The sequence below is a fragment of the Salpingoeca rosetta genome (assembly GCF_000188695.1).
Source record: "Salpingoeca rosetta unplaced genomic scaffold supercont1.28, whole genome shotgun sequence".
Classification (NCBI taxonomy): Eukaryota; class Choanoflagellata; order Craspedida; family Salpingoecidae; genus Salpingoeca; species Salpingoeca rosetta.
In genome coordinates, this window is record NW_004754906.1 from 820,439 (window position 1) to 847,938 (window position 27,500).

The following is a 27,500-nucleotide window of genomic DNA, read 5'->3' on the forward strand; positions in this document are numbered from 1 at the left end:
CAGCGTGCACGCTGCTTCTTCTGCTTCTTCTGACCACGGCCGGCACTGCTTCCGGCCAAACGTGCACATTGCAGAACGCCCCTTGGGTGTACCTGGAGGCCGGCGCAGTCGCAGCCGTCGACCCGCCGTCTGGGCAGGGCGGCTCCAGGATCACAATCACAGGAACTAACCTCCTTGGCGGCGGCACAAACATGACCCGCGTCACCCTCGCAGACATTGCTGTGGAGAACATCCTCTCCTTCAACAACACCATGGTCGTCGTGCGCGCGGCCGCGTCCCCAACAGCAACCACGGGCGACGTCCTCCTGCAATCTAACACGGGCGCAATGGTCGTCGCAAACAATTCCTTCACCTACCTCGTGCCGGGCGCCATCAACACGGTGTCCCCCAGCAGCGGTCAGGGCGGCACCTACATCACCCTGACGGGATCCCGCTTCCTCGGCGACTCTGGCATGCTCACCGCCGCCTACCTCGCCGACGTCCCGGCAGACATTGTCCGTCACAACGACTCCTTTGCCGTGTTGCGCGCCCGCCCTTCCGCCACCGCAGTGTCGGGCGACATTGTGCTTGTCGCCGCAAACGGCATCCGCGTCGTGGGCACGAACAGGTGGCGCTACGAAACGCCGGGCTTCATCGCCGCCGCAGCGCCAAACTCGGGTGTCGTGGGTACCCGCTCGTACATCTTCGGCAACAACCTCCGCGGCTACGGCTCGCGCATCACCAACGTCACCCTTGCCGGTGTGGATGCGCGCATTCTCGAGGAGAACAACCTCTTCGTCCGCGTCGTCGTCGCCAGCGGGCCCGACAACGCCACCGGCGACATTGTCGTCACCTCCGACACGGGCGCACAGGTCATCGCAGATGACGCCTGGCAGTACGTGCCGCTCGGAAACATCACCGCCCTCGAGCCCGCAGACGGTATCACAAACACCCGCGTCACCATCCACGGCGAGAACCTCCTCAGCGGTGGCCAGTCAGTCATCCAGGTGCGCATGGCCGGCGTAGCGGCAAACATCATCTCCTACTCAGATGACCGCGTCATCGTCAACGCCGGCGCCTCAGACCTGCCAGGCACTCGCGGCGACGTCGTGCTCACCATCGACACGGGCCCCGAGGTCGTTCTGACCAACGGCTGGACCTACAACATCGTCCCTGGTGACATCTTCACCGTCGAACCAAACCGCGGCCAGCTGGGCACCCGCGTGGCCGTTGAGGGCGTCAGCCTCCTTGCCGGTGGAGACTCCATCCGCTCCATCACCATTGCTGGCGTGGAGGTCCTCAACATCACCCTACAGACCAACAACCGCGTCGAGTTTGTGGCAAACTACTCTGCCGTTGCCCAGTCCGGTGATATCATCTTCACCATCAACACGGGCGCCACCGTCCGCCGGCTCAATGGCTGGACCTTCGTCAGCCCCGCCGTCATCAACAGCAGCACCCCGGCAACGGGGCAGGTTGGCACGTACATCACCCTGCGCGGCTCAAGCCTCCTCGGCGGTGGATCAAGCATCACCTCTGCCACCATCGGCACTGTTGCGGCGCGCTCCATCGTCTCCAGCAACGACTCCGTGGTCATCATCGAGGCGGGCCAGAACTCAACAGCCCTGGCCGGGCCGCAAGACATTGTGCTCACGGGCAACTACCACGCCCGGATCACACACCAAGCGGCCTTTTCGTTTGTCGCCCCAAGCTTCATCACTTCGGTCTCGCCAAACCTCGGACAGGGCGGCACGCGCGTCACCATCCGCGGCGAAGGCCTCACCGGCAGCCACAACGCAACCGCGTCAGTCTCCATCGCCGGGCAGGACGCAGAGGTGCTCAGCAGCTCGCAGACGAAAATCGTCGTTCGCGCCACTGCTCGCACCCAGGGCGTGGGCAACGTTGTGGTGCGCGCAACGGACGGTGCCCTCACCGTCAAGGAGAACGCGTTCTCTTACGCCATTCCCGGACAGGTGGATGCCGTGACTCCAAGGCAGGGCCAATATGGCACCACGGTCACCATCACGGGCCAGCGGCTGCTTGGCAGTGGCTCCTCCATCACCACGGCTTCTCTCGCTGGCGTGCAGGCGCAGATCCTCTTCAACAACAACAACACCATGATCGTGGTTCGCGCCGCGCGCGCCGCTCAGCCAACCTCCGGCCACATCATCCTCACGGCGGACACGGGCGCGCTCGTCGAGTCCACCATCAACTGGGCGTACCTGGAGGAGGGCAACGTCACCCAGGTCTCGCCGGCTTCTGGCCAGGCGGGAACCATGGTCACCATCACGGGTACCCAGCTCAGGGGGCGGGGCTCAAGCATCGTCCTCGCCTACCTTGCTGGTGTGGAGGCCACCATCCTCTCGCAGACCGACACCCGTGTCATCGTGCAAGCAAACAACGCCAGCGCAAGCGCCCCGATGGCCGTGCAGCTCGAGGCAGATTCCGGGGCCATCGTGTCTGGCGCCCCCACTTTCCGCTTCCTTGAGCGTGGCGCCATTGACTCAGTCTTTCCCGACAGCGGCCAGGACGGCACGCGCGTCACCATCACCGGCCAGCGACTCCTTGGCGGCGGCGCCTCCGTTGCTCAAGTCACCCTCGCCGATGTCCCTGTCAAGTCAATTGACTCGCAGAACGACACCTACATTGTTGTCACCGCAAATGTCAGCACCACCTTTGGCCTGGGTACCGTACGCATCACCGCAAATACGGGCGCGTTCACCGAGATGGAGGGCGCGTATCGCGCCTTGGAGACCAGCGTCATCAACCAAGTTGCGCCGTCCATCGGGCAGGCCGGAACCATTGTCACTGTGCTTGGCGAACGACTTCTCGGTGGTGGCGCAAGCATCGCCTCAGCCGTGTTTGGCACTGCACCCGCGACAGTCATGTCCTCGAACGACACGCACGTTGTGGTGGCCCTGCAGGCGGCTGCCCCCGGGCTGGTGTCGGTGCAACTGCAGGCCGACACTGGCGCTGCAACATCTCTGACAAGTGCGCTCACATACGCCGAACCAGGTAACATCACAAGTATCTCGCCAAACGTCGGGCAACTGGGCACCCTCATCACGATCAACGGTACCAACCTGCTTGCAGCTGGGTCACATATCGCCAACGTGCTGCTCGCAAATATCCCTGTGTTGGAGATTGTCAACTACACCAATACCCAAGTTGTCGTTCGCCCGAACGCGGATACTCCAGGAACGGTTGCGGTGACCATTGAATCTGACTCTGGTGCGACCACTATTGCTGCAAACGCCTTCAACTACACGACGGCGTCGAGTGTGGCTGCGGTTGAGCCTGCGTCGGGCCAGTTTGGCACACGCGTGACCATCACGGGCGCGCGGCTGTACGGTGCAACCGGCAGCGCCGTTGTGCGCGTGCTGCTCGGCGGCGTGCCTGCAGTGATTGAGGACGAGAGCAGCACAAGCGTGACGGTGGTGGCGCAGCGAAATGCGTCTGCAGCTGTGAGCGACGAGGTGACGGTGGAGGCGGACTCTGGTGCGCTGACACGGGAGGCTGGGGCCTGGACGTACCTTGCTGAGGGCACGGTGATGGGCGTTGTGCCTGGCTTTGGACAGCTGGGGACGCGGGTCACCATCAGCGGCACGTCGCTGCTTGGCGGTGGCACGACGGCGTCCAACGTGACGCTGGCGTCTGTTGCTGTGCTTGAGATTGTGAGCTCGAGCGCGACGCAGGTTGTTGTTGTTGCTGGGAGCTCTGGCACGGCGGCGACGGGGGACGTTGTTGTTGTGTCTGACACGGGTGCGACGGTGCGCGGGAGCAACGCGTTTGAGTACCGGGAGCAGAGCGCCATCACCGGGGTGCAGCCTGCGCTTGGGCAGGTTGGCACGGTTGTGACCATCAGCGGCGAGCGGCTGCTGGGGCACGGCAGCGGCGTGAGCCGGGTGACGCTGAACGGCGTGCAGGCGATGGTGCAGAGCGCAAGCAACACGCAGGTGACGGTTGTTGCGGCGAGCGGGCCTGCCGGTGTGGGCGACGTTGTTGTGACTGCCGACACGGGAGCGCAGACGACGCTCGCGGGCGGGTTTGAGTACGCGGTGCAGGGCAACATCAGCGCGGTTGTTCCTTCGTCTGGGCAGTACAAGACGCGTGTGACGCTCCGGGGCAGCAACCTGCTTGGCAGCGGCAACAGCACGGCGAGCGTGGCGCTGGTGGGCCGGGAGGCGACGGTGCTGACGGAGAGCAACACGGAGATTGTTGTTGCAGCGGCGGCTGGGCCCGGCTCGCAGGTGACGGGCGACGTTGTGATCACGGCGGACACGGGGGCCCGGGTGGAGGAGCCCAACGGGTTTACGTACCTTGTGCCCGGGCGTGTGCAGCAGGTGCAGCCGTCGAGCGGGCGCGCGGGGACGCGGGTGACGATTGTCGGCGTGGACCTGTGCGGGCCTGAGGCGGACAGCGCAACGGCGACGCTGAATGTGACGCTGGTTGGCATTGCTGCTGAGGTGGTGTCGACGGGCGGGTGCGGCGTTGTTGTGGTGCGCGCGGGGGACCTGGGCGCGAACATGACGGGCGACGTTGTGCTTGTGTCGAGCACGGGCGCTGAGGTGCGCGCAGTGAACGCGTTTACGTACATCTCTGAGGGCGCGATCACGAGCGTGACGCCGTCTGCGGGGCAGGGCAACACGCTTGTGACGATCCGCGGTGTGAACATGCTTGGCGGCGGCACGGGGGTTGCCTCTGTGACGCTGGCTGGTGTGACGGCGAGCGTGTTCACGGGGGTTGCCTCTGTGACGCTGGCTGGTGTGACGGCGAGCGTGTTCACGGTGCCGCCGACGGAGACTGAGATTGTGGCGCGTGCGTTTACGGGCAGCGGCCGCGGCGACGTGGTTGTTGTGAGTGACACGGGCGTGACGACGCGGCTGGTGAACGGGTGGACGTACAGCGAGGTGACGTCGGTGACGCCGTCGTACGGGCAGCGCGGAACGCGCGTGACGATTGGCGGTGTTGCGCTGACGGCTGGCGGCACGGACATCAGCAAGGTTGAGTTCAACGGGGTTGATGCGACGTCGATTGTGCGTGCGAACAGCACGGAGGTAGTTGCGGTGGCGGCGTTCAACAGCGTGCCCGGGGACGAGATGGGAGACGTGCGGCTGACGACGGACAACGGGCAGCAGGTGGTGCTGTCTGACGGGTGGACGTACCGGCCGACGGGGAGCGTCTTGTCTGTGGCGCCGTCGAGCGGGCAGGCGGGGACGCGCGTGACAATCACGGGCGACCAGCTGCTCGGGTACGGCACGGGGCTTGCGCAGGTGACGCTTGCGGGTGTGGGCGTGCGGGAGATTGTTGAGGCGAACGCGACGCGGGTTGTCGTTGTGGCGGAGGGCCGCGCGACGGCCGGTGCCGGGCTTGTTGAGCTGACGGCGGACACGGGAGCGACGGTGCGGCAGGCCAACGGGTTTACGTATGTTGCGCCGCAGAGCATCAGCGACGTTGTGCCGCGGACGGGCCAGGTTGGCACTGAGGTGACGATTACGGGCAGCGGGCTGCTTGGCGGCGGCAGCGCAGCGGAGGTTGTTGTGCTTGCTGGCGTGGAGGCCGAGGCTGTGTTGTCGAGCAGCAACGGCATGGTGGTTGTGTCTGCGGGCCAGTCTGCGCCGAGCAACGTGAGCAGCGTTGTTGTGACGGCGGAGACGGGGGCGACTGTGGAAGGCGCTGGGCTGTTCCAGTATGTGCGCGAGGGCGTGATCCAGAGCGTGACGCCGGCAAGCGGGCAGCGCGGCACGTATGTGACGATTGTGGGCACGGGCCTGCGCGGCAACAGCAGTGCGGTTGCGGGCGTTGTTGTTGGCGGCGTACCGGCAACGAGCGTTGTATCTGAGGCCGACGAGGTTGTGGTTGCGCGGCTTGACTCCGCGGGTGCGCAGAGCATGGTTGATGTGCAGGTGACTGGGACGAGCGGGGCGCGCGTTGTTGCTGCGGGGGCGTTTGAGTACCTTGAGGAGGGCCGCGTGACGAGCGCGGTGCCTGCTGGGGGCCAGATTGGCACTGTGGTGACGCTGGGCGGCGAGCGGCTGCTTGGCTGGGGCGCGAACGTGAGCCGGGTGACCGTGGGTGGCTCGGCTGTGCGGCGGGTTGTGTCTGCGAGCGACAGCGCTGTTGTGGTTGAGCTTGGGCGCGCGAGTGGCGGGAGCCAGGGCGTTGTGATTGAGAGCGACACTGGGGCGCTTGTGCAGAACGGCAGCCTGGTGACGTACCTGAGCGAGGGCCGCGTGTCGCGGGTTGAGCCGTCGAGCGGACGGGAAGGCACCGTGGTGACGCTGTTTGGCAGCGGGCTGCGGGGCGGCAGCAGCGGGGTGTCTGCGGCGCGGATTGGCGCTGTTGCGCTTCGCGTGCTGCAGGAGAACGACACTGTTGTTGTTGCTGTGATGGGCCGTGGCGGGCAGACGGGCGTTGCGGAGAACGTGACGGTTGTCGGTGCGAGCGGCGCGCTTGTGTCTGGTGCGGGCCTGTTTACGCCTGTGGGAGCCGGCGCGATTGCGACGGTGAGCCCGACGAGCGGGCAGTACGGGACGCGGGTGAACATCAGCGGCACGGGGCTGCTGGGCGGCGGCAGCACGGCACAGGCTGTTGAGCTGGGTGGCACGGCGGCGCTGAGCATTGTGAGCGCGAGCGAGACACTGGTGCGGGTTGTTGCGAATAGCAGCCGCGCGCTTGGGCTCGGGAGCGTGCGGATCACGGCGGACACGGGGGCTGTGATTGAGCGGAACGCGACGTGGACGGGCCTTGAGGACGGTGCGATTGTGCGCGTTGATCCGGCGAGCGGGCAGGCGGGCACGGTTGTGACGATTGCGGGCGTGCGCCTGCGCGGGGGCTCCTCTGGCGTTGCCAGCGTGACGCTTGCTGGGCGAGGCGTGCGGGAGATTGTGTCTGAGAACGAGACTGCCGTTGTTGTTGTTTGCGATGGCGGCGTTGCTGGCGCCGGGGATGTTGTGCTGACGGGCGCGAGCGGCGCTGTTGTGCGCGCGATGGCGGCGTTTGAGGTGCTTGAGGGCGGCGTTGTGACGGGGGTGACTCCGTCGCAGGGTGTGCTCGGCACGTTTGTGACGGTGACTGGGGAGCGGCTGCTTGGCGGCGGGGCGAGCGTTGCGCGGGTGATGCTTGCTGGTGCGGTTGCTGAACAGGTGGTGTCTGCCAACTCGACGCGGGTTGTTGTTCGGGCTGGCGCGCCGGCTGGGATGGTGCCGCAGAACGGCAGCGTGGTGATTGTGAGCGACAGCGGGGCGGTCGTTGAGGCAGCGGACTCGTTTGAATACGGCGTTGCTGGCGTTGTGGCGAGCGTGAGCCCTGCGTATGGGCAGCTTGACACAGTTGTGACGATCCGCGGCAGCGGGCTGCTGTCTGGCGGGCAGCATCTTGTGTCTGTGGTCCTGGCTGGTGTTGCGGCGAAGCAGATTGTGAGCTTCAACGCGACGCAGGCTGTTGTGGTTGCCAACGCATCTGCGACTGCGAGCTCGCTTGTGGGCGACGTTGTGCTTGTGAGCGAGACGGGCGGCCGCGCTGTCGGCGCCAACATGTGGGAGTACCGGGCGCAGGGCCGCATTTACGACGTGTCACCAAGCACGGGCAACAGTGGTACAAGCGTGCTTATTGTTGGTGAGAACCTGCTCGGCCATGGCACTGGAGTGGAGAGCGTGACTCTTGGCGGCGTGGAAGCTGAGGTGCTGAGCGCAACGAACTTCTTCGTTCGCGTGGTCGCTGGGGCAGGCAACACGATGAGTGGCAACTCGATTGTGCTGACGTCTGACACGGGATCAACTGTGGCGCTTGCTGGCAGCTGGACGTACAGTGCGCCCGCACAGATTGATGCAGTGCAGCCCGCGGCTGGCCAGGCTGGCACGAGAGTGACAGTGACCGGCATGTCGCTGCTTCAGGGCGGTGCGCGCATTGCGACCGCACGCCTTGCTGGATATGTGGCGACTGTGCTGAGCTCGAACGAGACGCGCGTTGTTGTGCAAGCGCCGGCCGGGTCTGGTGAAGAAATGCTTGGCGACGTTGTGCTCGTGAACGAGCATGGCGCGACTGTGACTGCAAGCAACGCTTGGACACAGCTAGAGCCGTCTGACATTGACGTTGTTGCACCGGTTGTTGGCCAGGCTGGCTCGATCGTGACCATCACTGGCCGACGCCTTGCTGGTAGCGGCGACAGCGTGAGCGAGGTTGAGCTTGTCGGCGTACCTGCTGCACGCATTGTGTCTGCGAATGAGAGCACGGTTGTTGTTGAGGCTGGCGTGAATGCGGCGGCTAATGCAGCGGCGGTGCGAGGCAGCGTTGTGATTCGCCTGGGCGGCGGTGCCGAAATTGTTCGCTTCAGGCATTCACATTTGCAACACCTGGTGTTGTGAGCAGCGTGGTCCCCGGCGAGGGCCAGCTGGGGACGTATGTGACGATTGCGGGCAGCGGCCTGCTGAGCGGCAGCCGCGGGCTCTCTGACGTGCGCCTGGGCGACACGAGCGTGCAGCAGATTGTGTCGCAGAGCAACACGCAGGTTGTTGTGCGTGCTGGTGACGGCATGGGCACGGCGCCGGGTGCGTACGAGAATGTGACGCTTGTGTCTGACAGCGGCGCGCCTGTTGTTGGTGCGCTGGTGTGGGCGTACCTGGATGCTGGCGTGATCAGCGGGGTTGCGCCGAGCCAGGGGCACTTTGGCACGTACGTGACGGTTCGTGGGCAGCGGCTGCTTGGCGGCGGAAGCGCGCTTGCGAGTGCGACGCTCAACGACATTGCTGCGACAATTTTGTCTGCAAACAATACGGTTGTTGTGCTTCGGGCAAACGCGAGCAGCTCGTCTGGCATGGGCCACGTTGTGCTGACGGCGGACACGGGAGCCATGGTGTCTGCGGAGAACGCGTTTGAGTATGTGATGCCGGGTGTGATTTCGGGTGTGTCGCCTGTGTCTGGACAGGAGGGCACGGTTGTGACCATCACGGGTACCGGGTTGCTTGGAGGCGGCAGCGATGTGGCGCAGGTGACGCTTGGCGGCGTGCTTGCGCTGCGCGTGCTTGCAGGCAACGACACGCGCGTTGTGGTGCAGGCTGCACGCGGCCCCGGCAGCAGCATGCGCGTGGAGGTGATGAGCAACAGCGGCTCGGTTGTTGGTGCTGATGGGCTGTTCACGTATGTGGCCGAGGGTGCAGTACAGAGCGTGGCACCTGCGAGCGGCCAGGCCGGCACGCGAGTGACGGTGAGCGGTGAGCGCCTGCGTGGTGCCGGGGCGCGGGTTGCAGCTGTTGAGGTTGGCGGCGTGCTTGCAGCGATTGAGTCTGAGAACGACACGGTTGTGGTTGCGCGCATTCCGGAGAGCACGTCGCGCACTGGGCTGAGCGACGTTATTGTGCGTGCAGACACGATGGCTGTGATCCGCGCGGACGCGAGCTTCACGTTTGTTGCGAACGGGAGCATTGCGAGCGTTGAGCCTGCCCGCGGGCAGCGCGGCACGCTTGTGACGGTGCGTGGCGAGCGGCTGCTCGGTGCTGCGAGTGGGTTGGCGAGTGTGACGCTTGCTGGTGTTGAGGTTGAAGACATTGTGAGCGCGAACGACAGCACTGTTGTTGTGTCTGCGGCGCGTGGTGCTGTGGGCAGCGGCGCTGTTGTGCTGACGGCGACGAGCGGCGCTGTTGTGACGGGTGCGGTTGCGTTTGAGTACACGATTGAGGGCAACGTGACGGACGTGTCGCCCTCACTGGGCCAGGCGGGCACCCTCGTCACCATCACGGGAACCAACCTGCTTGGTGGTGCGTCGTCGCTGCGCCGCGCATTCGTCGCTGGCGTGCCTCTGTCTTCCGTTGTGTCTGCCAATTCGAGTGCCGTTGTTGGCCGCCTCGGTCCATCCTCTCCACAAACAGGCAGGGTTGAACTTGTTTCCAGCACAGGCGCACTTGTGAGTGGCACCCCGCAGTTTACGTACCTGAACGCGAGCGCCATTTCGCTTGTGTCCCCAAGCGAGGGCCAGCGTGGCGTGTTTGTGAACATTTACGGACGCAACCTGTTTGGCGGCGGCTCCACCATTTCGAGCGTGGAGCTAGGCGGCGTGCCTGCAACCATCCTGAATGCGACGGAGACGATGGTCCGCATTCGCGCTGGCGAGTCCTTTGGTCTTGGACTTGGCGATGTTGTTGTGCAGTCTGACACGGGCGCAACTACACTGGTGCACGATGCTTGGACGTACGATGTGCCAAGCAACATCACTGCCGTTTGCGTTTGAGACCCGAACGAATTCATCATCTGCCTCGGGCGTGCTTGATCACGTGCGAGCGTGTGTGCGTGTGGGTGTTTCTTGAAGAGAGGGGGATGAAGTGGTGGAGTCGGTGATGGTGCGTGTGGTATGAACCGTGCTTGACAGTGGGGTACTTGTGTGTGTGTGTGTGTGTGTGTGTGTGTGTGTGTGTGTGTTTGGGGTGTCACTTTGAAGTTTGTGTGGCTGTTTCCGTTACTTTTTCTCTTTCTCTGCTTTGTGTTTTGGTTTCTGACTTGAGTTGCAAGCAGCAGTCACTATGCACTCTGTGGTCACACGCAGCATGTTGCACACACGTGCGTGCAGGCAACCCATGATTTCATTTTTGTTTCTTTCGTTTTGTTTCTTGTCTGACTTGACATGACGTGGCTTACGGATTGTGGATGGTGCGAGTGGTGGCGATTCACACCACCTTTCTTTTGACAGTGTCGCTTCGCCGCTTCAGCCATTTTTTCCAACGTGCTCGCTCGTCACATACAACACACTACACTCACCTTCCCTTTTTGTTTCTTGTGTCAAACCATCCTATGTGCCATTGTGCTGCGCTGTGATGTGTGGTGTGCTGACGCCCCAAGAGTCGCTGTTCGTTTTTTTGCTCATGATATTCTGTCATTTCACACAATTTCCATTGCAATGAAACACAATTCGTTTCAATGATCAACTTCAAGAACACACGCACACACACACGCACACACACACACAGGCACTTTCAGACATGCACACACATACACACACACGCACACACACACACACACACTGATCATTGAGCATGTTCTCTTTGGGCTGATACTGCTTCATCACCGACATCTTCATCGTCCTCACTTCCGCTGTCAATCATGTACCGCTGCTGGTGTCCGGTCTGTCCTCGTTGCCGTGCGTGTGCGTACGGTTGCGCGTCCATGAGCGTTTCCCCGCTCTCCTCGCCGTCGTCGTCCTCTTGCGCCATCATCATCGGTCCACTCAGTGGCGATTGCCGCTGCAGCTGCTGTGCAACCGCCTCTTCCTGTTCGGGTCCTGCTGATGTGGCTGTGCTGTTTGCTTCGGCCGCGTCGCTGCTGCTGTGCCTGCTGCCCTGCATTTTCTTGTCGCTGTCAACGGCGTGTCTCGCTGCATGTGTGCTGCTTGCTGCCTCTGTGCTTGCTGTTGCTGTCGAGCTTGATGCTGGACCGCGCTGCTGGTGGCGTGAGACAGAGCCAGGTTTTGGTTTCGCCTTGACTGGCTTGACTGGCTTGAGCGGCTCCTCAATCTTGGGTTCGGCAGGCTCCTTTGAGGTCAGGGAGTCCTTGTCGAAGTTGAACAGGTCTGTCCAGAAGTTTTTGCGTGCTCCTGGTGTAGGTGAAGGTGCTGCAGCCGTTGCATGACCGCTGCTGCCGCCGCCGCTGCTGCTGTTGCTGCTGCTGTTACTGCTACTGTTGCCGCGCGCTGTCGCCTTTGTCGTGCCTGCACCTGTGTTCTGCGAGCGACGTCGCAGGTTGTACTCGGCGCGATTGCGAGGCAGGGCCTTGATCTCCTTCGGTGTGAGCTTGGGCACCTTGGTGAACACGTTGTCGGGCAGCGACGGTGGTTTGTCGGCGAGGGGCAACGTGGTCTGGTTGGGACGGCCATCATGTGTGCCGTACACCTGTTTGCGCAATTCCTGCAGCTTGAGCTGTTTGCTGCGCTCGTACCTGGCAACCAGCGTCACGGGCAGATGCTCCTCAGGCTCCCACGTGCTCTCTTCTTCAGGGAATCTGATGACGGCAACAACAGCCAGTGACATGTGAGTGCGAACGCGTGTATGGGTGTAGATGCGTGCATGTGTATGTGTTTGTGTGCACCCATGTGTGCGCATGTGTGTGTGTGTGTGAAGATGAGGTGGACAACGCTGAGCATGACTGCAGACAAGGCGAGCAACGCTACGCACCCCTTCCATTTGACCCGAAAGATGTACTTAGAAGACCCGCGTTTCGCTAGCCTGTCTTCCAGGATCTGCTCTGGCTCAAACTCGCCAGCCACCACATCCTGTCCATGCAAGCAGTTGGCGGTAGGAATTAACGGTTGGAGTTGGTGTTGGTGACAACGTGACTGTGTGAGTGCTACACGTGTGCACGGGCTGGTTGGTTGCTTGGTTGGTTTGCTTGGCAGGGCAAGAAACAATGAAAACGAGGACAAAGGCAGAGGGGACGTGGGTGAGTATGGATCAAGCGCTTACCTCCTTGGGAATGTATTCTGGTTGCTCATGTGCGCTGGGTGGCAGATGTGGGTTCTATGCAGCAACGCAGCGTGAAGGGACACACGAGTTGTGAGTGACGAAAGAAAACCACAAGCACACGAAACAAGCACAGACACACACAGACACACACAGACACACACACACACACACACACACACACACACACACACACACACACACACACACACACACCTGGCTAGCGGTTTGCCATAAGGATCCGGCAGGAATGTCGACAGAGGAATCTGTGAGCACACCATCGTGTTCCTCGTTCCCTCGCTCCCCTGCTCGTCGCTTTCGTCGTGCATTCCTGTCGAGACGTGTCGATTTTGCCCAATATGAGGGCAACACCAACAGTTGAGCTCCACACACACACACACACACACACACACACACACACACACACACACACACACACACACACCGCGCGCATGCATGAAGGTTGTCGTTCTGCGTTCGCTCCATCGTGCGAGCGAGCTCTCTCATTTGAGCGTGCAGCACGAGGAACGACAGCTTTGCTCGACCACGGCTTGTACATACGCTCGTTAACGCCTTCCTCTCGTCCGCTCGCTCGCTCGCTTGCTTACCGTTGCCGCTGCTGGTACTTTTTGAGAACCACTGCCGGGATCTTGTTGGGTGGCAGCCACCGCCGCTTTTGCCTGTACCATGGGATGTGACAAACAAAGCCGTCCAACAACGCGTTTGAGCCGCGTGTCGATGGGGAGGACGCAATGGTCAGGGAAGAGCAGGCATGGTGAAGATCAAGCGTACATCATGACACATATGCAAGGTGACACCAACTCTGACGCACGCGCGTGCACAGCATCCACGACAGGAGTGCAATGCAGCAGCGACAGGTGCAGGCGTACCCGGATAGGTGCAGGCAATACTCGAGGACGCCGTCCCGTGTGCGACTGTCTGTGATTCTGCCCCTTGCCAAAGCGGACGCAGAACGGCCTCGACCTGAACCAGGGACGTGTGCGTCCATGGCATCAAAGTCGTCGTCGCCGTCATCGTCCATGGCAGCACCCATGTCGCCCTCGGAGAACCCGTCAGTGGACGAGCTTCTCCTCGCCGAACGGCGCGCGCGCCCACCCCTGCGCTTCTTTTTCTTTCTCCCGCGCTGCGATCGCTTGCTGTGGCTCTGCTGCGGTGTTCGAGAAAGAATGCTGTGCAACCTGCAATGTGTGGGCAAGGAAGGGCAGGTGTGAGTGTGGAACACAAAACCTCCACGTACTTACAGGTGCAAGCTCCACTCCATTGCACACAAGCACACACGCACATCCTTCACACTGTTTGTTCATGCAGGCATGTCCGCAAACGCAAGGCACAGCACGCGACTCACTGTGTGTTTGGTGCAGCCTCTGTGAGCACGCCATGACAAGGCTTGTCGTTGATCTTTGCCGACAACAAGAACGTCCCGTCACCCATGGGGATCAACTCTTCCACCACCACCCCAGCGACACGACCAGCACCGCCTGGGCCATCCTGCTGCTGCAAGAGGTCCTTGCTCTGGCTCAAGCTGCTACTGCCGCTGCTGCTGCTCGCAGGTGTGCTCATCATCGTTGTTGCTTGTTCAAACACACACGACGACGACAACAAAAAGCGGCAGGAAAACGCGCGCTTTCGTTTCATGGTGTCGCAAACCGCAATTCGGGTTGACGTGAAGCGTGGCAGGCTGCTGGCTGGTGTGCTTTCGCATCGCGTGCGCCGTCCGTGCATGCATATCATGTCATGACATTGCAATCAAATCACCCCACTATCCCCTCACACCAAGTCTCATGCAACACAAGGTCCGTCCTCCCTCCACATCTTCCCACTCTGTCGCCCTTCAACCTACATGTTTATGACACACGCACACGCACATGCGCGCAAGAACACACACAAGCGCACACAAGTGCATCCATCACAAGTCAGATTGGAACGAAAGCAACGGAATCGAAAGACGTGAGTTTAGAGAGCAAAGTGATCGTAGGAGCCACTGCCGGTCGTGTCGGAGTGCAGGGACCCAACACAGCTCACAGACCCATCATCATCATCATCATCGCCCTCCTCTTCAACATGGAGATGGCCCCTTTCACCACCAGCGCTACCATCACCGCCAGCCAAGTGTTCATCTCCGCCATGACGGCCACCAGCAGGACGCCGCATCGCACGCTGCTGTCGCTGCTGCCGCTGCACGAGCACGCCGCTGCCGACGTGATGGCCCAGCAAGACAACGCGCTCCTCCTCCCGTTGCTGTTGGTCTGGCATGCAGCTGTCTGCAACGGGGCTTGCCTGTGGCAGGCAGTGACGCGGCTGCACAGCACGCCCCAGGCGCGACGGCACAATGGGCACTGCGCGGGACCCAAGGCGCTGTGGCTGTAGCGTTCCAGCCAGCTGCTGCATGGTGGCTGGTGGAATCTCGCCCGACGACACAACAGACACGGGTCCGCCCCCTTCCTCCGTGCTCTCTTCCTCGTCGTCGACGTCAACGTCATCACCATAACCGCGGCCGCCCAGCGCAATCGCGCCAACGTCGTCGTCGTCACTGCTGCTGTTGAGGGCACCGCTGCTGCCGTCACTTTGCTCATGTTGGCCCACGCTAACACTGACACTGACGCTGCTGCTTGTGCTGCTGCTGCTGCTGTTGTTGCTCTGGAAGCTGACATTGCTGGCGGCACGCTGGCGTGCAGCCGCTGCCAGAGGGTGGAAGCCCATGCCCAGCAACTCCTGCGTGGACAGCGAGGGGCGAGTGCGCGTGCCGCGTGCCGGACTGCCGCGGTCGGCTGCGCCCAATGGCTGTATCTTGCTCGGCGTGTACCTGCGCTGGGGCCGTACAGATTGGGAGCTGGACGGGCGAGGCCCCGAGGTTGGCGGTCGCGGCGAGTGCTTGAGGGGCGACGTGCGCGGGCGGCCCGACACACCCAGGGCTGTGCCTGACGATGCCATGGAGGACGACACAGACGTCAGCCGCGGTGCTGTCGACTGGAACATGGCGAGTGTGTCGAGGCCAGCACTGCCAGGCACCCACCCGGATGACACAGATGACATGCTCTGGGAGACGGGCTCACTCTCCACATCACACTCATCGTTCGTTTTAAGCAACGCCACGTCCCCTCGCCGTGGTGTGCCACCCTGGCGCTGACGTTGCTGCTGCTGCTGCTGCTGGAATGGCAGGTGAGTGCCTTGGCCAGTCCAAGCACCGGCGCCTTCGAGGTGCGACTGCTCGCCAGCCCTGTCCATCGATGCGCCAAGCGGCGTGCTCTCGGAGCGCAGCGGCGTTGACACCGGTGACGCCTGCAACATCGTTGGTGATGCATCAACCAGCGCAGACGGCGGCGGCGAGCGGGACAGGAGCGACTGCAAGGGCCGTGGCGCCGCCTGCACACCAACGCTCTCCAGCTGGGGGCGTGGCGGTGATGTTGCTGCACCTTGCACAGCGGGCTGGGACGGCGACTGCTGTGGGGTTCGAGCACCGCCTCCTGGTGAGCCCACCAGCAGCGCGCCGCCGTCATCAGCGTGGCCGGTGTGATGGCCGCGGTGTGGCGTGGCAAATGCAGACACGCCATCACCGCCGCTCTGCTCGTCACCAGATGGCGTGGGCGTCCCCTCGGATCGCGACAGGGGCGCCAACACCTCATCGCTGTTCGAGAGCGTGCGAGACATATCCATCCTACCAGCAAGCCACCTTTCTTGTTGCTGTTGCTGCTGCTGCGCTTGTGGCTGCCTGTTGCCCTGCTGCCCTTCATCGTCCGAGAACGGGTACGGGGGTGCTGCTGCTGCCACCGCTGGCACCGCCGACGTCGGCTCGAGCCAGGGCGATGTGGATGGTGCGCGGAATGCGCCGCCGGCCTGCCCGGCAAGATCACTGGGCGTGGGGCTCGGCGATGGCGTGCGAACGCGGTGTGCACCCCCACCCGATCCACGTGGTGCCACCAGCAGCTCGTCGTCATCGACAACAGCAGCGGCTGATGCGGTGGTGGCAGGCAGGGTGGGCTGCTCGTTGTCTGATGGCGTGCGTGGCTGTTCCTGTTCCTGCTGCTGCTGGCGTGTTTCGCTGTCGTCACGGGGCGCTCGGCGGCTACTCACGTCTGCCAGCGCCGTGTGCGCGTATGCAAACAACAGCGCGTCGACCTGCGTCTCAATGTCGTGAGCCGTCAGCCCAGCAGGCAGGGTGCCGGTGATTGCTGCGGCTACTTCAGTATCGCGCTCTTGCTCGTCATGTGAGTCCGCGTCTTCCGGCTGTAGGGCCGACAGCTGCGACAGCGCCATAGACAGCAACTGGGTCTCAATCACATTTGGAAGATCAGCCACTTGCTGTTGGTGCTGATGGTGTTGTTGTTCTTGTCGTCGCTGATCTTGTTGCGAGATAGCTCGCGGGCCAGGTGCTGTCTGTGCCGTCTGTGCCCAGTCTGCATTTAGTGCTGGTGGTGCACGTGCCTGTGCCTCGTCTGGTTCTTCTGACACGGTTCGATTGGTGTGCAGCTGCTGTGGCGGTGTTGTTTGCTGCAGGAGCCGAAGCACATCTGCGGGTGGTGGCAGCTGTTTGGTTGGTGGTGTTATTGCTTGTGCTATTGAGTTCGCTCCTGTTGCTGCCGGCATGGCCTTGGCCCCACTGCTTTCCCCTTCTTGTTTGCGTTGGTGTTGTGCTCTTTTTTCAGTCTCTCCAACTGCCGTCTGCCTTGGACTGCCAGGTGTGACGACGGACGTACGAGACCCATCTGTGCTTGCATGCACACGAGTCCTGCGTTTGCCCAGGTCCTCAAAACCACTCCCATTTCCTTGCTGCTGCTGCTGCTGCTGCTGCTGCTGTTGCTGTTGCTGTTGTTGTTGTTGCTGTTGTTGCTGTTGTGGTTGTGGCTGTTGTTCACCGGCGTCATCCTGCGGTTGCTGTTGCATGTCCCTCCGTTCGTCCTCCACCGGCCGTGTCATCTCTCTCGCTGCAGTTGCATTTGCCGTTGCTGCGGTTGTTGTCGCTGTCGTCGGTGGTCGCTGTTCTGGCTCCTCCCAGCCCTCCGGCACCATCATGACCTCCACCACAGGTGCTTCTCCTTCGCCGACACCGGCGGGGTAGACTGGCTCGTACGGCTGAACCTTGCTCTGGTATTCCTCCTCATGATGGTGGTGACGACGACGACGATGCTGCTGTTGCTGTTGTTGCTGCTGCGGCTGATGCTGCTGTTGCTGTTGTTGCTGCTGCAGCTGCTGGTGGTGGCGGCTGCCATGCCCACCATCATGGTCGTAGCGTCGGTGCGGCCTACCCTTATGGCTAGGCTTGTGCCTGTGCTTGTGTGACTTGTGTGACTCGTGTGTGTTGTAGTGTTGTGCGGTCGTGACAGCGTGGGCCTGTGCCACATGCTCCTGGCGCAGTCGGGACGCGCGCGTGGTGCGATATGCTGGCAACACGCCGTCAAAGGGTGATGGCGTTTGCGTGTGACTCACGCCCGCGTATGCTTGATCATACGCGCGCGCGTGCGCGGGTACGCGGGTAAGCTGGTGCCCTCGACCCATCACGGCGCGTTTTCGCGTTGGGGAGATGTGACGTCTTGCATGTTTTGGCACGTGTGCTCCAACACGCTTGGCAGCGCCGATACGACGGTGACCAGTTCGGGTGCTGTCGTCCTGCTGCTGCAGCTGAGGTGGTGGCGGAGATGCTGGTGGCGATGACGGCGAGGACGATGACGATGATGGTGGCGACGAGGACCAGTCTGACCGCACGTGAGGTGGAGTGGACACGTCAATGCCGGCAGCCTTGAGTGCCGCCTCCGCATACAGGCGGCGGAGGGCCACGTCCACCTCCTTTGCCAGTGCAGATCGCGACGCAATGGATGGGGCGGCTCCACCAACGTGCCCGCTGCTGCCATCGTCTGCGCTGCTGCGGTTGCGTGCGTGTACAGCGTAGTCTGCGCCTGCCAGCTGCATGGTGGCCAGGTGCTGTTCGAGGTCCTGTCGCGATGCGAGCACGCGTTGCAGCGTGACCTCCGCTCGCCGCAGGGAGTCTGCCTCATTGCCGTTCTCCGTGTGCGCACCGCGGGTGGGTTGTGTGGTGTCGACTGCCGGCTTGGCCTGCGTTGTTGTCGTTGTCGTTGTCGTTGTCGTTGCTTGGGGTGGCGCTGTGTGTCGCAACTTGCTGCGGCCGGTGAAGGGGGTTGAGGTTGGCGCCGTAGCGGCTGCTGTGGACATGGCTGACGCTGTAGCTGCTCCAGTAACTGGGCTCGGCGTTGAGGCGGTGTGCTCGTGGGATGGCTGCTGTGCACGCATATATCGGTCAAGAGGGGTCGAGGTCTGCGGGTACAAACACGCAAGCAGCTTGTCTTTTTCCCTCTTGGCCGTATATTCCTGCATGCCTTCCCTCGCCGACTTTGCGTCCTTTGTGTGTGTGTGTGTGTGTGTGTGTGTGTGTGTGTGTGTGTGTGTGTGTGTGTGTGTGTGTGTGTGTGTGAAAGTGTGTGAATGTGTGTGTGTGTGTGTGTGTGAAAGTGTGTGTGTGTGTGTGTGTGTGTGAAAGTGTGTGTGTGTGTGTGTTAAAAAATTGTTCGCAGGAGTAAAGGTAGGCTCTACACTGCAATGGGAAGCGCAAGAGACATCCAAAGCAAACGCGTGCGAATCAAGTGTACTTATGTTAAACAAACCTGGAGCAGCTTTGCGACTGCGTCTTGGACTTGGTTAAGTTTCTTGGACACGTTGGCGGCATTGGGGACGAGCTGTTGTGTGGCTGACGCAGCAGTCGCACCAGCAGGGCAGTGGCAAGCAGCGGGGCCGTTGCTGCATATGCTGCCGTGGTGGTGGCGGTGATGGCGGTGGTGCTGACGCTGGTGAGGGTAGTGTTGCTGCTGCTGCTGCTGCTGCTGCTGCTGCTGTTGGTGCTGACGCTGTTGGGCGTTGGAGCCAGCGGCTGTGGGCTTGTTTGGTTGGTTGGCGTTGTTGGGCTTGGTGTTTCGCCGGGTTTGGGCGTCCAGATACTTGAGGATTTCATATTGGGACTGGGCGAGCGCCTTTTGCTCGGCTTGCATCTCGCGCAGCGAGCGCACAATGTCGCGGTCGGCATTGCGCATTCGCGGCACCAGCACTTTCCCCACAGGTGCACCCGCTCGCCGGCTGAAGTGGTGTGAGATGTGACGTGATGTGATGTGACACAATAGGCGATGGGGAGTGAGGGAAGGTGGCATGCAGGAGGGCACGCGCAAGCAGAAAAGCAGGACGGGAGGGGGAAAACAGTCGCAACAAAGAAATCGACACAAACACAAACACAAACACAAACGCATACACGCACGCGCGCACCACCCTGCATGTGTTGTTGTTCACTCTGACCTTTGACGAAAGGATGTCTTGACAGCTGCATCGCGGTCACTGTTCGTAGCCAGCCGCTGCACAATCACATCCTCCTGTTGCCGACCGCCGCCGTTCATTTTGGCAGCAGTCGCGATTGGTCTGGTTGGTTGGTCGGTTGGCGGCTTGAAAATTTCAAACGCCAACTCAACACCATAAACTGTAGCGACCCCTTCGCGCCAAAACAGGACCACCACTGCTGCAACCAACAACGACGATATGAGTGCAGATGGCGGTGAGTGTGTGTGTGTGTGTGTGTGTGTGTGTGTGTGTGTGTGTCTGTCTGTCTGTCTGTCTGTCTGTGTGTGTGTGTGTGTCTGCGTCCGTGTCTGCGTCCGTGTCTGCGTCCGTGTCTGCGTCCGTGTCTGGGTCTGCACGCACGTGCGTGCGCTCTCTGTCTCTGTCTCTCTCTCTCTCGCTCTCTCTCACTCACTCTCTGTGCATGTGTTGACCTTGCATTCTCTCTCCCTTTCTCGCGCAGACATGCAGAAGCAAGGCTTCTGCCGCTTCTTCCAGTCCCTGCCGGAGAAGCCAGCGACCACGATTCGCTTCTTCGACCGCAACGTGAGCCCCCACTACAGCCTGCCTTTGCATGGCGGCACACCGAGGCGTGGAGCATGCATACACACACACACACACCGGCGACAGCGCCACCACACGAATAGGGCACATCCCACAAACACGAAACACGCACACGCACATGCACATGCACACACATCCCTTCCTTCACCTCAAACGCACGCACCCACGCGGGCCACTGTGCAGGATTACTACACGCTGCATGGGGATGATGCGCTGTTCATGGCCAAGACGGTGTTCAAGACAATGGGCGTTGTCAAGCACTGGGGCCCACAGAAGCTGCCGTCCGTGAACATGAGCCACATGGTGTTTGAGAACACGGTAAAGGACCTCCTCCTCATCAAGAACTACAGGGTGCAGGTCTACTCCACCAAAGGCAACAAGAGCGGCAAGTGGGAGCTCGTCAAGAAGGTGCGCCATGCACAACACTCAACATCTCTGGCACCATGCATCACTTCCCTAGTTGTCGCGTCTGGCCCCGCCAGTTCAGTCCCAAGTCGTCACCGCTTGTGCGCACCTGCTTGGTTTGCACTCGCAGGCGTCGCCGGGCAACACACAAATGTTCGAGGACATCCTGTACGCTGGCGGCGTCAACTCTTCCTCCATTGTCATGGCCGTCAAACTCGCCACAGAGGGGCAAGAGCGGGTATGTTTGAAGAGAGAGAGGCGCAGATGGTGGAGTGCGAGAGGGAGGGTTGGACAGCGGGGGGGGGGTAACCGAGGGGTGCAAGGAGATGCACGGCATTTGTATCATGCTCATTTGACGTTGACCATACATGCATGCATCCGTGTGTGTGCGTGTATCTTGATGTGATAACTGCAGGTTGTGGGGCTTGCCTTTTGCGATGTGACGGCAAATGAACTGCGTGTGTGCGAGTTTGTGGACAATGACCAGTTTTCCAACCTCGAGGTGCGTGGTGTCTGTGTGTGCGTGCGTGTGTGTCTGTGTGTGTGTGTGTGTGTGTGTGCGTGCGTGTGTGTGTGTGTGTGTGTTTTGCGGCGATGTCTGTTGTGACGTGCTGAACTCTGTTGCTGAATGACGTGCTGTGAGCACCCACGCCTCTGCTCGACTGATGCCCCCCCCCCCCCGTGATTCCCTGGCCTCACCTTGCTGCCACTATGGGGTAGGCGTTGGTGGTGCAAGTCGGCGCGCGTGAATGCCTCATCACCTCCGACAAGTCCAACCCGGCACTGGCAAAGGTGTGCTGCCTGCTCGTGTGTGTGTGTGTGTGTGTGTGTGTGTGTGTGTGTGTGTGCGTGTGTGTGTGTGTATGTGTGTTGCGTGCCCATACAGCTCTGTTGCTCACAGTTCTTGTGCTTATGCCATTCGCTGCTTCCAGGTGGCGCAGGTTGTGGAGCGCTGCAACGTCATGGTCACACAGCGCAAGCGGTCCGAGTTTCAGCACAAGTCAGTGGGCACACACACACACACACACACACACACACACACACACACACACACACACACACACACACACACACACACACACACACACAAGCACGCACACACAAGCACGTGCACACACCCTCTCTACATTGCTTGTCCTGGACTGTGTTGCTGTTGTTGCACTTTGTGGATCCCTCCTTACTCATGTGTGCGTGTGTATGATCCCCCCTCCCGTAGGGACATTGAACAAGACCTTGGGCGCCTGCTGAAGTTGGAGGACGACCAGACAGTGTCCACGCTTCCACAGATTGACAAGAAACATGCGATGGATTGCGTCAATGCCGTCATCAAATACCTGGAGCTGCTCAGCAACGACGAAAACTTCAACCGCTTCTTCCTCCTCGAATTCAACTTCAAACAGGTGTGTGGCCTTGTGTGTGTGTGTGTGCGTGTGTGCGTGTGTATGTACGTTGTGCGTGTGTGACTGTATGTGGGGTTGTGCGTTTGTATGTGGCTTGTTGTGCGTAGTAGTCTGCCTGCATTCCATTCACCCAACTCTCTGAACTGGTGTGTATCTTTCTTTCACGCTCGGTTGCTTCCTCACGCTATCTCCAACCACACGCCACACGCCACCCGCTTGCCTCCCCACCCTTCCCACCTGTTCCCACGGCCAGTACATGCGCCTTGACGCCGCGGCGGTGCGTGCGCTGAGCATGTTCCCGACCATGGGCGATGGCGGCCAGAAGTCGCAGAGCCTGTTTGGACTGCTGAACAGGTGCAAGACCGCACAGGGCCAGCGGCTGCTGCAGCAGTGGCTCAAGCAGCCGCTGCTTGATGTGGCCAAGATTGCGGAGCGGCACAACGTTGTCGACATTCTCACCCACGACGACGAAATGCGAACGGGGCTGGTGCGTGTTTCTTATCTGTGTGTATGTGTATGTGTGTGTGTGTGTGTGTGTGTGTGTGTGTGTGTGTGTGTGTGTGCTGCGAGCTTTCTGTGGCTGCGGTATCCTTTGGTCCCACGCTAACTGCCAACAACATGGTCGCACTTCTGCGACTTGTGCAGATTGATGTGTTGCGGCGATTTCCAGACCTCAACAGGCTGTCAAAGAAATTCATGCGCAAGAAGGCGCAACTGCAGGATTGCGTGCAAGCATACGACGCCGTCCTCAAGATGTGCGTGTGCGTGTGTGTGTGTGTGTGTGTGTGTGTGTGTGTGTGTGTGTGTGTGTGTGTGTGTGTGTGTGTGTGTGTGTGTGTGTGTGTGAAAAAGGCTTATGTGTGTGCGTATGGTTGCGTGCCTTGATTCTCGAACTGCAACCTGACGTCACGTCCACTTTTACCACCCGCACCACCTTCATCACAACTCATTGGTGTCTGATCCGTGCAGCCCCAAGCTGACGGCGCTGCTGTCTGAATACCACGGGGAGCACGCGCCGCTGCTCAAGGCCCTCTTTCTCGACGACCTCGCAGACCTCGCCGTGGTGCGTGCGTGCGTGTGTGTGTGTGTGTGTGTGTGTGTGTGTGTGTGTGTGTGTGTGTGTGTGTGTGTGTGTGTGTGTGTGTGTGTGTGTGTGGATACATGTCTGGGGATTGGCGCTCTTGGTGTGTGAGTGGTGTGCACGGACATGCCCGTGTGCGATTCAGTGTTAATCAACGCTCCTGGCGACGCTCGGCGTGTCGTTTGTTTCACACACATGGTCATTGTCTGTGTGTATGTTGGTGGTGGCAATTAGGATTTTGCCAAGTACAAGGAGCTGATTGAGAAGACGATTGACCTGGCCGAGGTTGACAACCACCAGTACCTCATCAAGCCATCCTTCAACGAAGACATGCAGTCGGTGAGCAGCACGCACACGCACGCTCTCAGCACGACTGGTTTGTTGTGTCCCACCGCGTTGGTTGTCTTTTTGCCAAAATGCTTTGACTCACGCCTCCGTGTGCACATGTGTTGTTGTTGTTGTTGTTGTTGTTGTTGTTGTTGTTGTTGTTGTTGTTGTTGTTGTTGTTGTTGTTGTTGTTGTTGTTGTTGTTGTTGTTGTTGTTGTTGTTGTTCAGGCGCGCGATCGTATGGATGAGCTGCAAGGCCAACTGCCAGCCGTCCTCTCAAAGGTGCGATTGTGTGTGTGTGTGTGTGTGTGTGTGTGACGGTGAGGGTGTATGCATCTTTATCTTGTCTTGGCTGGCGTTGCCTGGCAAGACTGCACCAGCGACATCTCGCCCTCGACGTTTTTCCAACTGCCTCCCACACGTCCATTCGTTTGGCATTGTTGGGCGGGCTGCTGCAGGCGTCAGCGGACTTGGGGCTGGACGCCCAGAAAACCGTCAAGCTCGAGCGCGACTCGAAGACAAACCAATTCCACTTCCGCGTCTCCAGGACACACGAGAAGGTGCCCGCGTTCATGTACAACGACGTGTGAGAGCGGATGAGATGCGGCACATGCGTCAAACATTCTTGATGTGACACCGTGTCATACCGTCTGCTGTTTCTTGCTCTTATTCTCTGCGCTGCTCTTTCTCACGCCATTCCTGTGCTCCCCATTCTGAATGCGCTGCGTAACACCTGACCATCACCCATCCACCATCACCACCACCACTCCGCATCCGCCCTATCTCCATTGTGTCCACATCGCGCTGTTGCAACTGCAGAAACTCCGCGGCAGCCGCCAGTACGAAATCCTCGAAACGCTCAAGAACGGCGTCAAGTTTGTCAACAAGCGCCTCAAGACCATCAACGAAGGTAGCTATTGAACCGGAGATGTGACCCGGATCAACACCAATTGCAACTTGTCCTTGTCTGTGTGCGTGTGTGCGTGTGTGCGTGTCTGTTGGCACGCTTGTCCGCAGGCGTGCGTGTCTGCGTGTGCACTGTCGTCGCTTTGGTCTCACTTTGCCCTCCACTCCCTGCTCAATGTTGTACATGTGTGTGCGTGTGTGGTCTCGTGCAGAGTATGTCGGCTGCTACGAGCAATACCTGCGCATCCAGGAAGAAGTTGCGCGAAAAGTTGTTGGTGCGTGCACACCTGTTTGTGCGTGCCAGCATGGCCATCTCTTCATACACATACGCTCACACGCCAAGACTCCCCGTCACTCACCCACACACTCGTTTGTTTACACATGCGTTCGTGCGTGCGTGCGTGCAGAGGTTGCGAGCGGATACGCCACACCCATGGACGACCTCAACTGCGTCTCAGCGCACCTGGTCCGTCACTGCGTGCTGTACACTGGCGTCGTGGTCACCATTCGTGTGATCGCATATGCGTGCGTGTGTGTGTGTGTGTGTGTGTGTGTGTGTGTGTGTGTGTGGTGTGCTGTGGGGTGAAGTGTGTTCGCGCCATTGCACCGTCGCATCCATCCCCACGCACCCGTCTCACGCATACACACACACACACACATATATATATATATATTTTCTCACACGTGCACCCACGCCCTCTCCCCCAACGCCCTTGCTCGACTGCAGGACGTGTATGTGTCATTTGCGGTCGCCGGCATTGAGGCGCCGATTCCATACGTCAAACCAACAATGACGCCAATGGGTACGCTGCGACACGCGTGCACGTGTGCGTGCTGATGTGTGTGTGTGTGCTGATGTGTGTGTGTGTGTGCGTGCTGATGTGTGTGTGTGTGTGCGTGCTGATGTGTGTGTATTGCTTTCGCCAGTGATCAAGAGCGTTGACAACCACAACTTGTTCACTCAGCATACGCTCACTTCCCGTCAACAACCACCTACGCACGCACACCCTCTCTGTCCCTCCCTCACACTCATGTATCCACATGTGTGTGTGTATACATGCACAGGGGAGGGTGATCTTGTGCTGCGCGGGTGCCGCCACCCATGTGTTGAAGTGCAGGATGACGTCAACTTCATCGCCAACGACGTGCGCATGAACAGGAAAACAGCGGAACTGCAGATCATCACAGGGCCAAACATGGGCGGAAAGTCAACATACATCAGACAGGTACAAGCGCTGTGTGTGTGGGGGGGGGTGCCGGTGGATGGGCTGATGGGAGAGCGAGAGAGCCATTGCTGGCTTGCGTGTGTATGCGCGGTTTTTGTTTGCTGACTTTCCCCATGCGAACTTAACTTTCCTGTGCGCGTTTGTGTGTGCTAGATTGGCATTGCGGTGCTGCTGGCACAGATTGGCTGCTTTGTTCCCGCGCAGGAAGCGAGTAAGTCATGTACACACGCACGTGAACACAAATGCTGTTCGTGTGGTTGCAACTGTGATAATGCTGCTGTTCCTCGCCTTTTCGAATCTCTCCCCTTCGTGTGCACACGCGCTCATGCCGCCCGCGCAACTGTGCTCTGCATGCTTGCAGGCATTTGCGTGTGCGACAGCGTGCTTGCGCGCGTTGGCGCTGGTGACAGCCAGCTCAAGGGCATCTCCACATTCATGGCGGAGATGCTGGAAACGGCATCCATCCTCAAGGTGGCGCAAACGTTTGTGTGTGTGTGTGTGTGCATATGTGTGTGTGTCTGTGTCTGTGCGTGTGCGTGTGCATGTGTGTCTGTGCGCGTGCGTTCGTTCATTTGCAGCTGATTGCCTCGCATCTCCTCTCCTCACGTCGTCAAACCCTCCCTGTGCCTTTGTGTGAACGTCCAGTCTGCAACAGCAAACTCGCTGGTGATCATTGACGAGCTTGGTCGCGGCACCTCCACCTACGACGGCTTTGGCCTCGCGTGGGCAATCTCAGAGTACGTCACTATGCGTGGAATTTGTTTGTTTTTGTGTGTGTGTGTGTGCGTGTCACTCGAACACGCGCGCGCGCACACAGCCTCTTTGTTTGTTTGTGCCATTGGCATGTGTTTTAAGATCCAAGTCACTGCTTACCGTCATTGTTTGCATCGACCACCCGCCCGCCAACACCATCTCTCATGCTGCAGACACGTTGCCAAGCACATCCACTGCTTTTGCCTCTTTGCGACGCACTTCCATGAGCTGACAGCCATGAGCAGCGAGCTTCCCAACGTCACCAACCTGCACGTCGACGCCATGACCTCCAATGGCGCTCTTACCCTCCTCTACAAGATCAAGCCAGGTCAAGCACGGCAGCCGTGCTCGTGTGTGTGTATGTGTGTGTGCGTGCGTGCGTGCTCGTGTGTGTGTGTGTGTGTGTGTGTGTGTGTGTTCCTTTTGCAGTGCGGCTCACACATTGTGTTTGGTGATGTTTGCACAGGCGTGTGTGATCGCAGCTTTGGTATTCACGTTGCAGAGCTCGCAGACTTCCCTGAGCAAGTCGTTCAGGTGTGTGTGTGTGTGTGTGTGTTTGTGTGCGTGTGTGTGTGTATGTGTGTATGTGTGTGTGTCTGCACGGGACTCGCTGCTGGCCTCGCCAGCTTGCACATGCAAGTTGTAACTATCCGCTCACCTTCATTCTGCCGTTGTGTGCATGTGCAGATGGCAAAGGACAAGGCGGCGGAGTTGGAGGAGTTTGCGCAGGATGGAAATGACGACGAAGAAGCAAATGATGAGGGCGAGGGCCAGGAAACGCCAACCAAGCGCGCGAAGCTCTCCGCCAACGTCGGTTTCCGTGTGTGTTGTGTGTGTGTGTGTGTGTCTGTCTGTCTGTCTGTCTGTCTGTCTGTCTGTCTGTCTGTCTGTGTCTGTATGTCCGCGCACGCGTGTGTGTGAGCGCATGTCCCTGTGTCTGTGTGAGTGTGCCCTTCCGTTGTGGCGTTGCTCACGCTTCACATTCCACTCTCCCCTCCCCCCGACCACCAACACCCAACAGGAGAAAGAGCGTGCGCTGCTGTCGTTTGTGAAGCACGCTGCGCA

At 60.2% G+C, this 27,500-nt stretch overlaps 4 protein-coding genes across 4 annotated transcripts in view; 2 read left to right on the plus strand and 2 right to left on the minus strand.

The window, feature by feature from the left end:
* The window catches only part of PTSG_12887 (uncharacterized protein), a gene marked incomplete at its 3' end in the record, with an annotated part of 11,625 nt that extends 1,421 nt beyond the window's left edge, over positions 1-10,204 (plus strand). The window contains exons 3-4 of the mRNA XM_004989656.1: positions 1-8,258; positions 8,315-10,204. The exon at positions 1-8,258 is cut by the window's left edge and continues 107 nt beyond it. Coding sequence (XP_004989713.1) covers positions 1-8,258; positions 8,315-10,204 — 10,148 coding nt within the window. The remainder of the gene's footprint in view (positions 8,259-8,314) is intronic.
* A 790-nt stretch (positions 10,205-10,994) lies between these two features.
* Positions 10,995-14,003, minus strand: PTSG_09459 (uncharacterized protein; the record flags this gene model as incomplete). The annotated part of the gene is made up of 7 exons (XM_004989657.1): positions 10,995-11,964; positions 12,138-12,235; positions 12,426-12,479; positions 12,639-12,753; positions 13,031-13,102; positions 13,313-13,621; positions 13,789-14,003. The coding sequence occupies 7 exons, from the start codon at positions 14,001-14,003 to the stop codon at positions 10,995-10,997; spliced, it is 1,833 nt and encodes a 610-aa protein (XP_004989714.1).
* Positions 14,004-14,374: 371 nt separating this feature from the next.
* Positions 14,375-19,834, minus strand: PTSG_09460 (uncharacterized protein; the record flags this gene model as incomplete). Its single annotated transcript, XM_004989658.1, has 3 exons — positions 14,375-18,710; positions 19,058-19,523; positions 19,737-19,834. 3 exons carry the CDS (start codon positions 19,832-19,834, stop codon positions 14,397-14,399), a joined length of 4,878 nt encoding a protein of 1,625 aa, XP_004989715.1. The 3' UTR covers positions 14,375-14,396.
* Positions 19,835-19,920: 86 nt separating this feature from the next.
* Positions 19,921-27,500, plus strand: part of PTSG_09461 (MSH2-Ex5 isoform) — a 7,937-nt gene continuing 357 nt past the window's right edge. Inside the window, exons 1-26 of the mRNA XM_004989659.1 lie at positions 19,921-19,989; positions 20,236-20,318; positions 20,520-20,744; positions 20,872-20,979; positions 21,157-21,243; positions 21,462-21,533; positions 21,674-21,741; positions 21,958-22,141; positions 22,395-22,628; positions 22,787-22,896; positions 23,111-23,204; positions 23,457-23,561; positions 23,779-23,832; positions 24,009-24,110; positions 24,370-24,460; positions 24,669-24,731; positions 24,864-24,922; positions 25,184-25,259; positions 25,522-25,682; positions 25,836-25,893; positions 26,044-26,153; positions 26,328-26,419; positions 26,609-26,763; positions 26,902-26,969; positions 27,123-27,245; positions 27,457-27,500. The exon at positions 27,457-27,500 is cut by the window's right edge and continues 357 nt beyond it. Of these exons, the coding sequence (XP_004989716.1) occupies positions 19,974-19,989; positions 20,236-20,318; positions 20,520-20,744; positions 20,872-20,979; positions 21,157-21,243; positions 21,462-21,533; positions 21,674-21,741; positions 21,958-22,141; positions 22,395-22,628; positions 22,787-22,896; positions 23,111-23,204; positions 23,457-23,561; positions 23,779-23,832; positions 24,009-24,110; positions 24,370-24,460; positions 24,669-24,731; positions 24,864-24,922; positions 25,184-25,259; positions 25,522-25,682; positions 25,836-25,893; positions 26,044-26,153; positions 26,328-26,419; positions 26,609-26,763; positions 26,902-26,969; positions 27,123-27,245; positions 27,457-27,500 (2,642 nt within the window). The 5' untranslated portion in view covers positions 19,921-19,973. The remainder of the gene's footprint in view (positions 19,990-20,235; positions 20,319-20,519; positions 20,745-20,871; positions 20,980-21,156; positions 21,244-21,461; positions 21,534-21,673; positions 21,742-21,957; positions 22,142-22,394; positions 22,629-22,786; positions 22,897-23,110; positions 23,205-23,456; positions 23,562-23,778; positions 23,833-24,008; positions 24,111-24,369; positions 24,461-24,668; positions 24,732-24,863; positions 24,923-25,183; positions 25,260-25,521; positions 25,683-25,835; positions 25,894-26,043; positions 26,154-26,327; positions 26,420-26,608; positions 26,764-26,901; positions 26,970-27,122; positions 27,246-27,456) is intronic.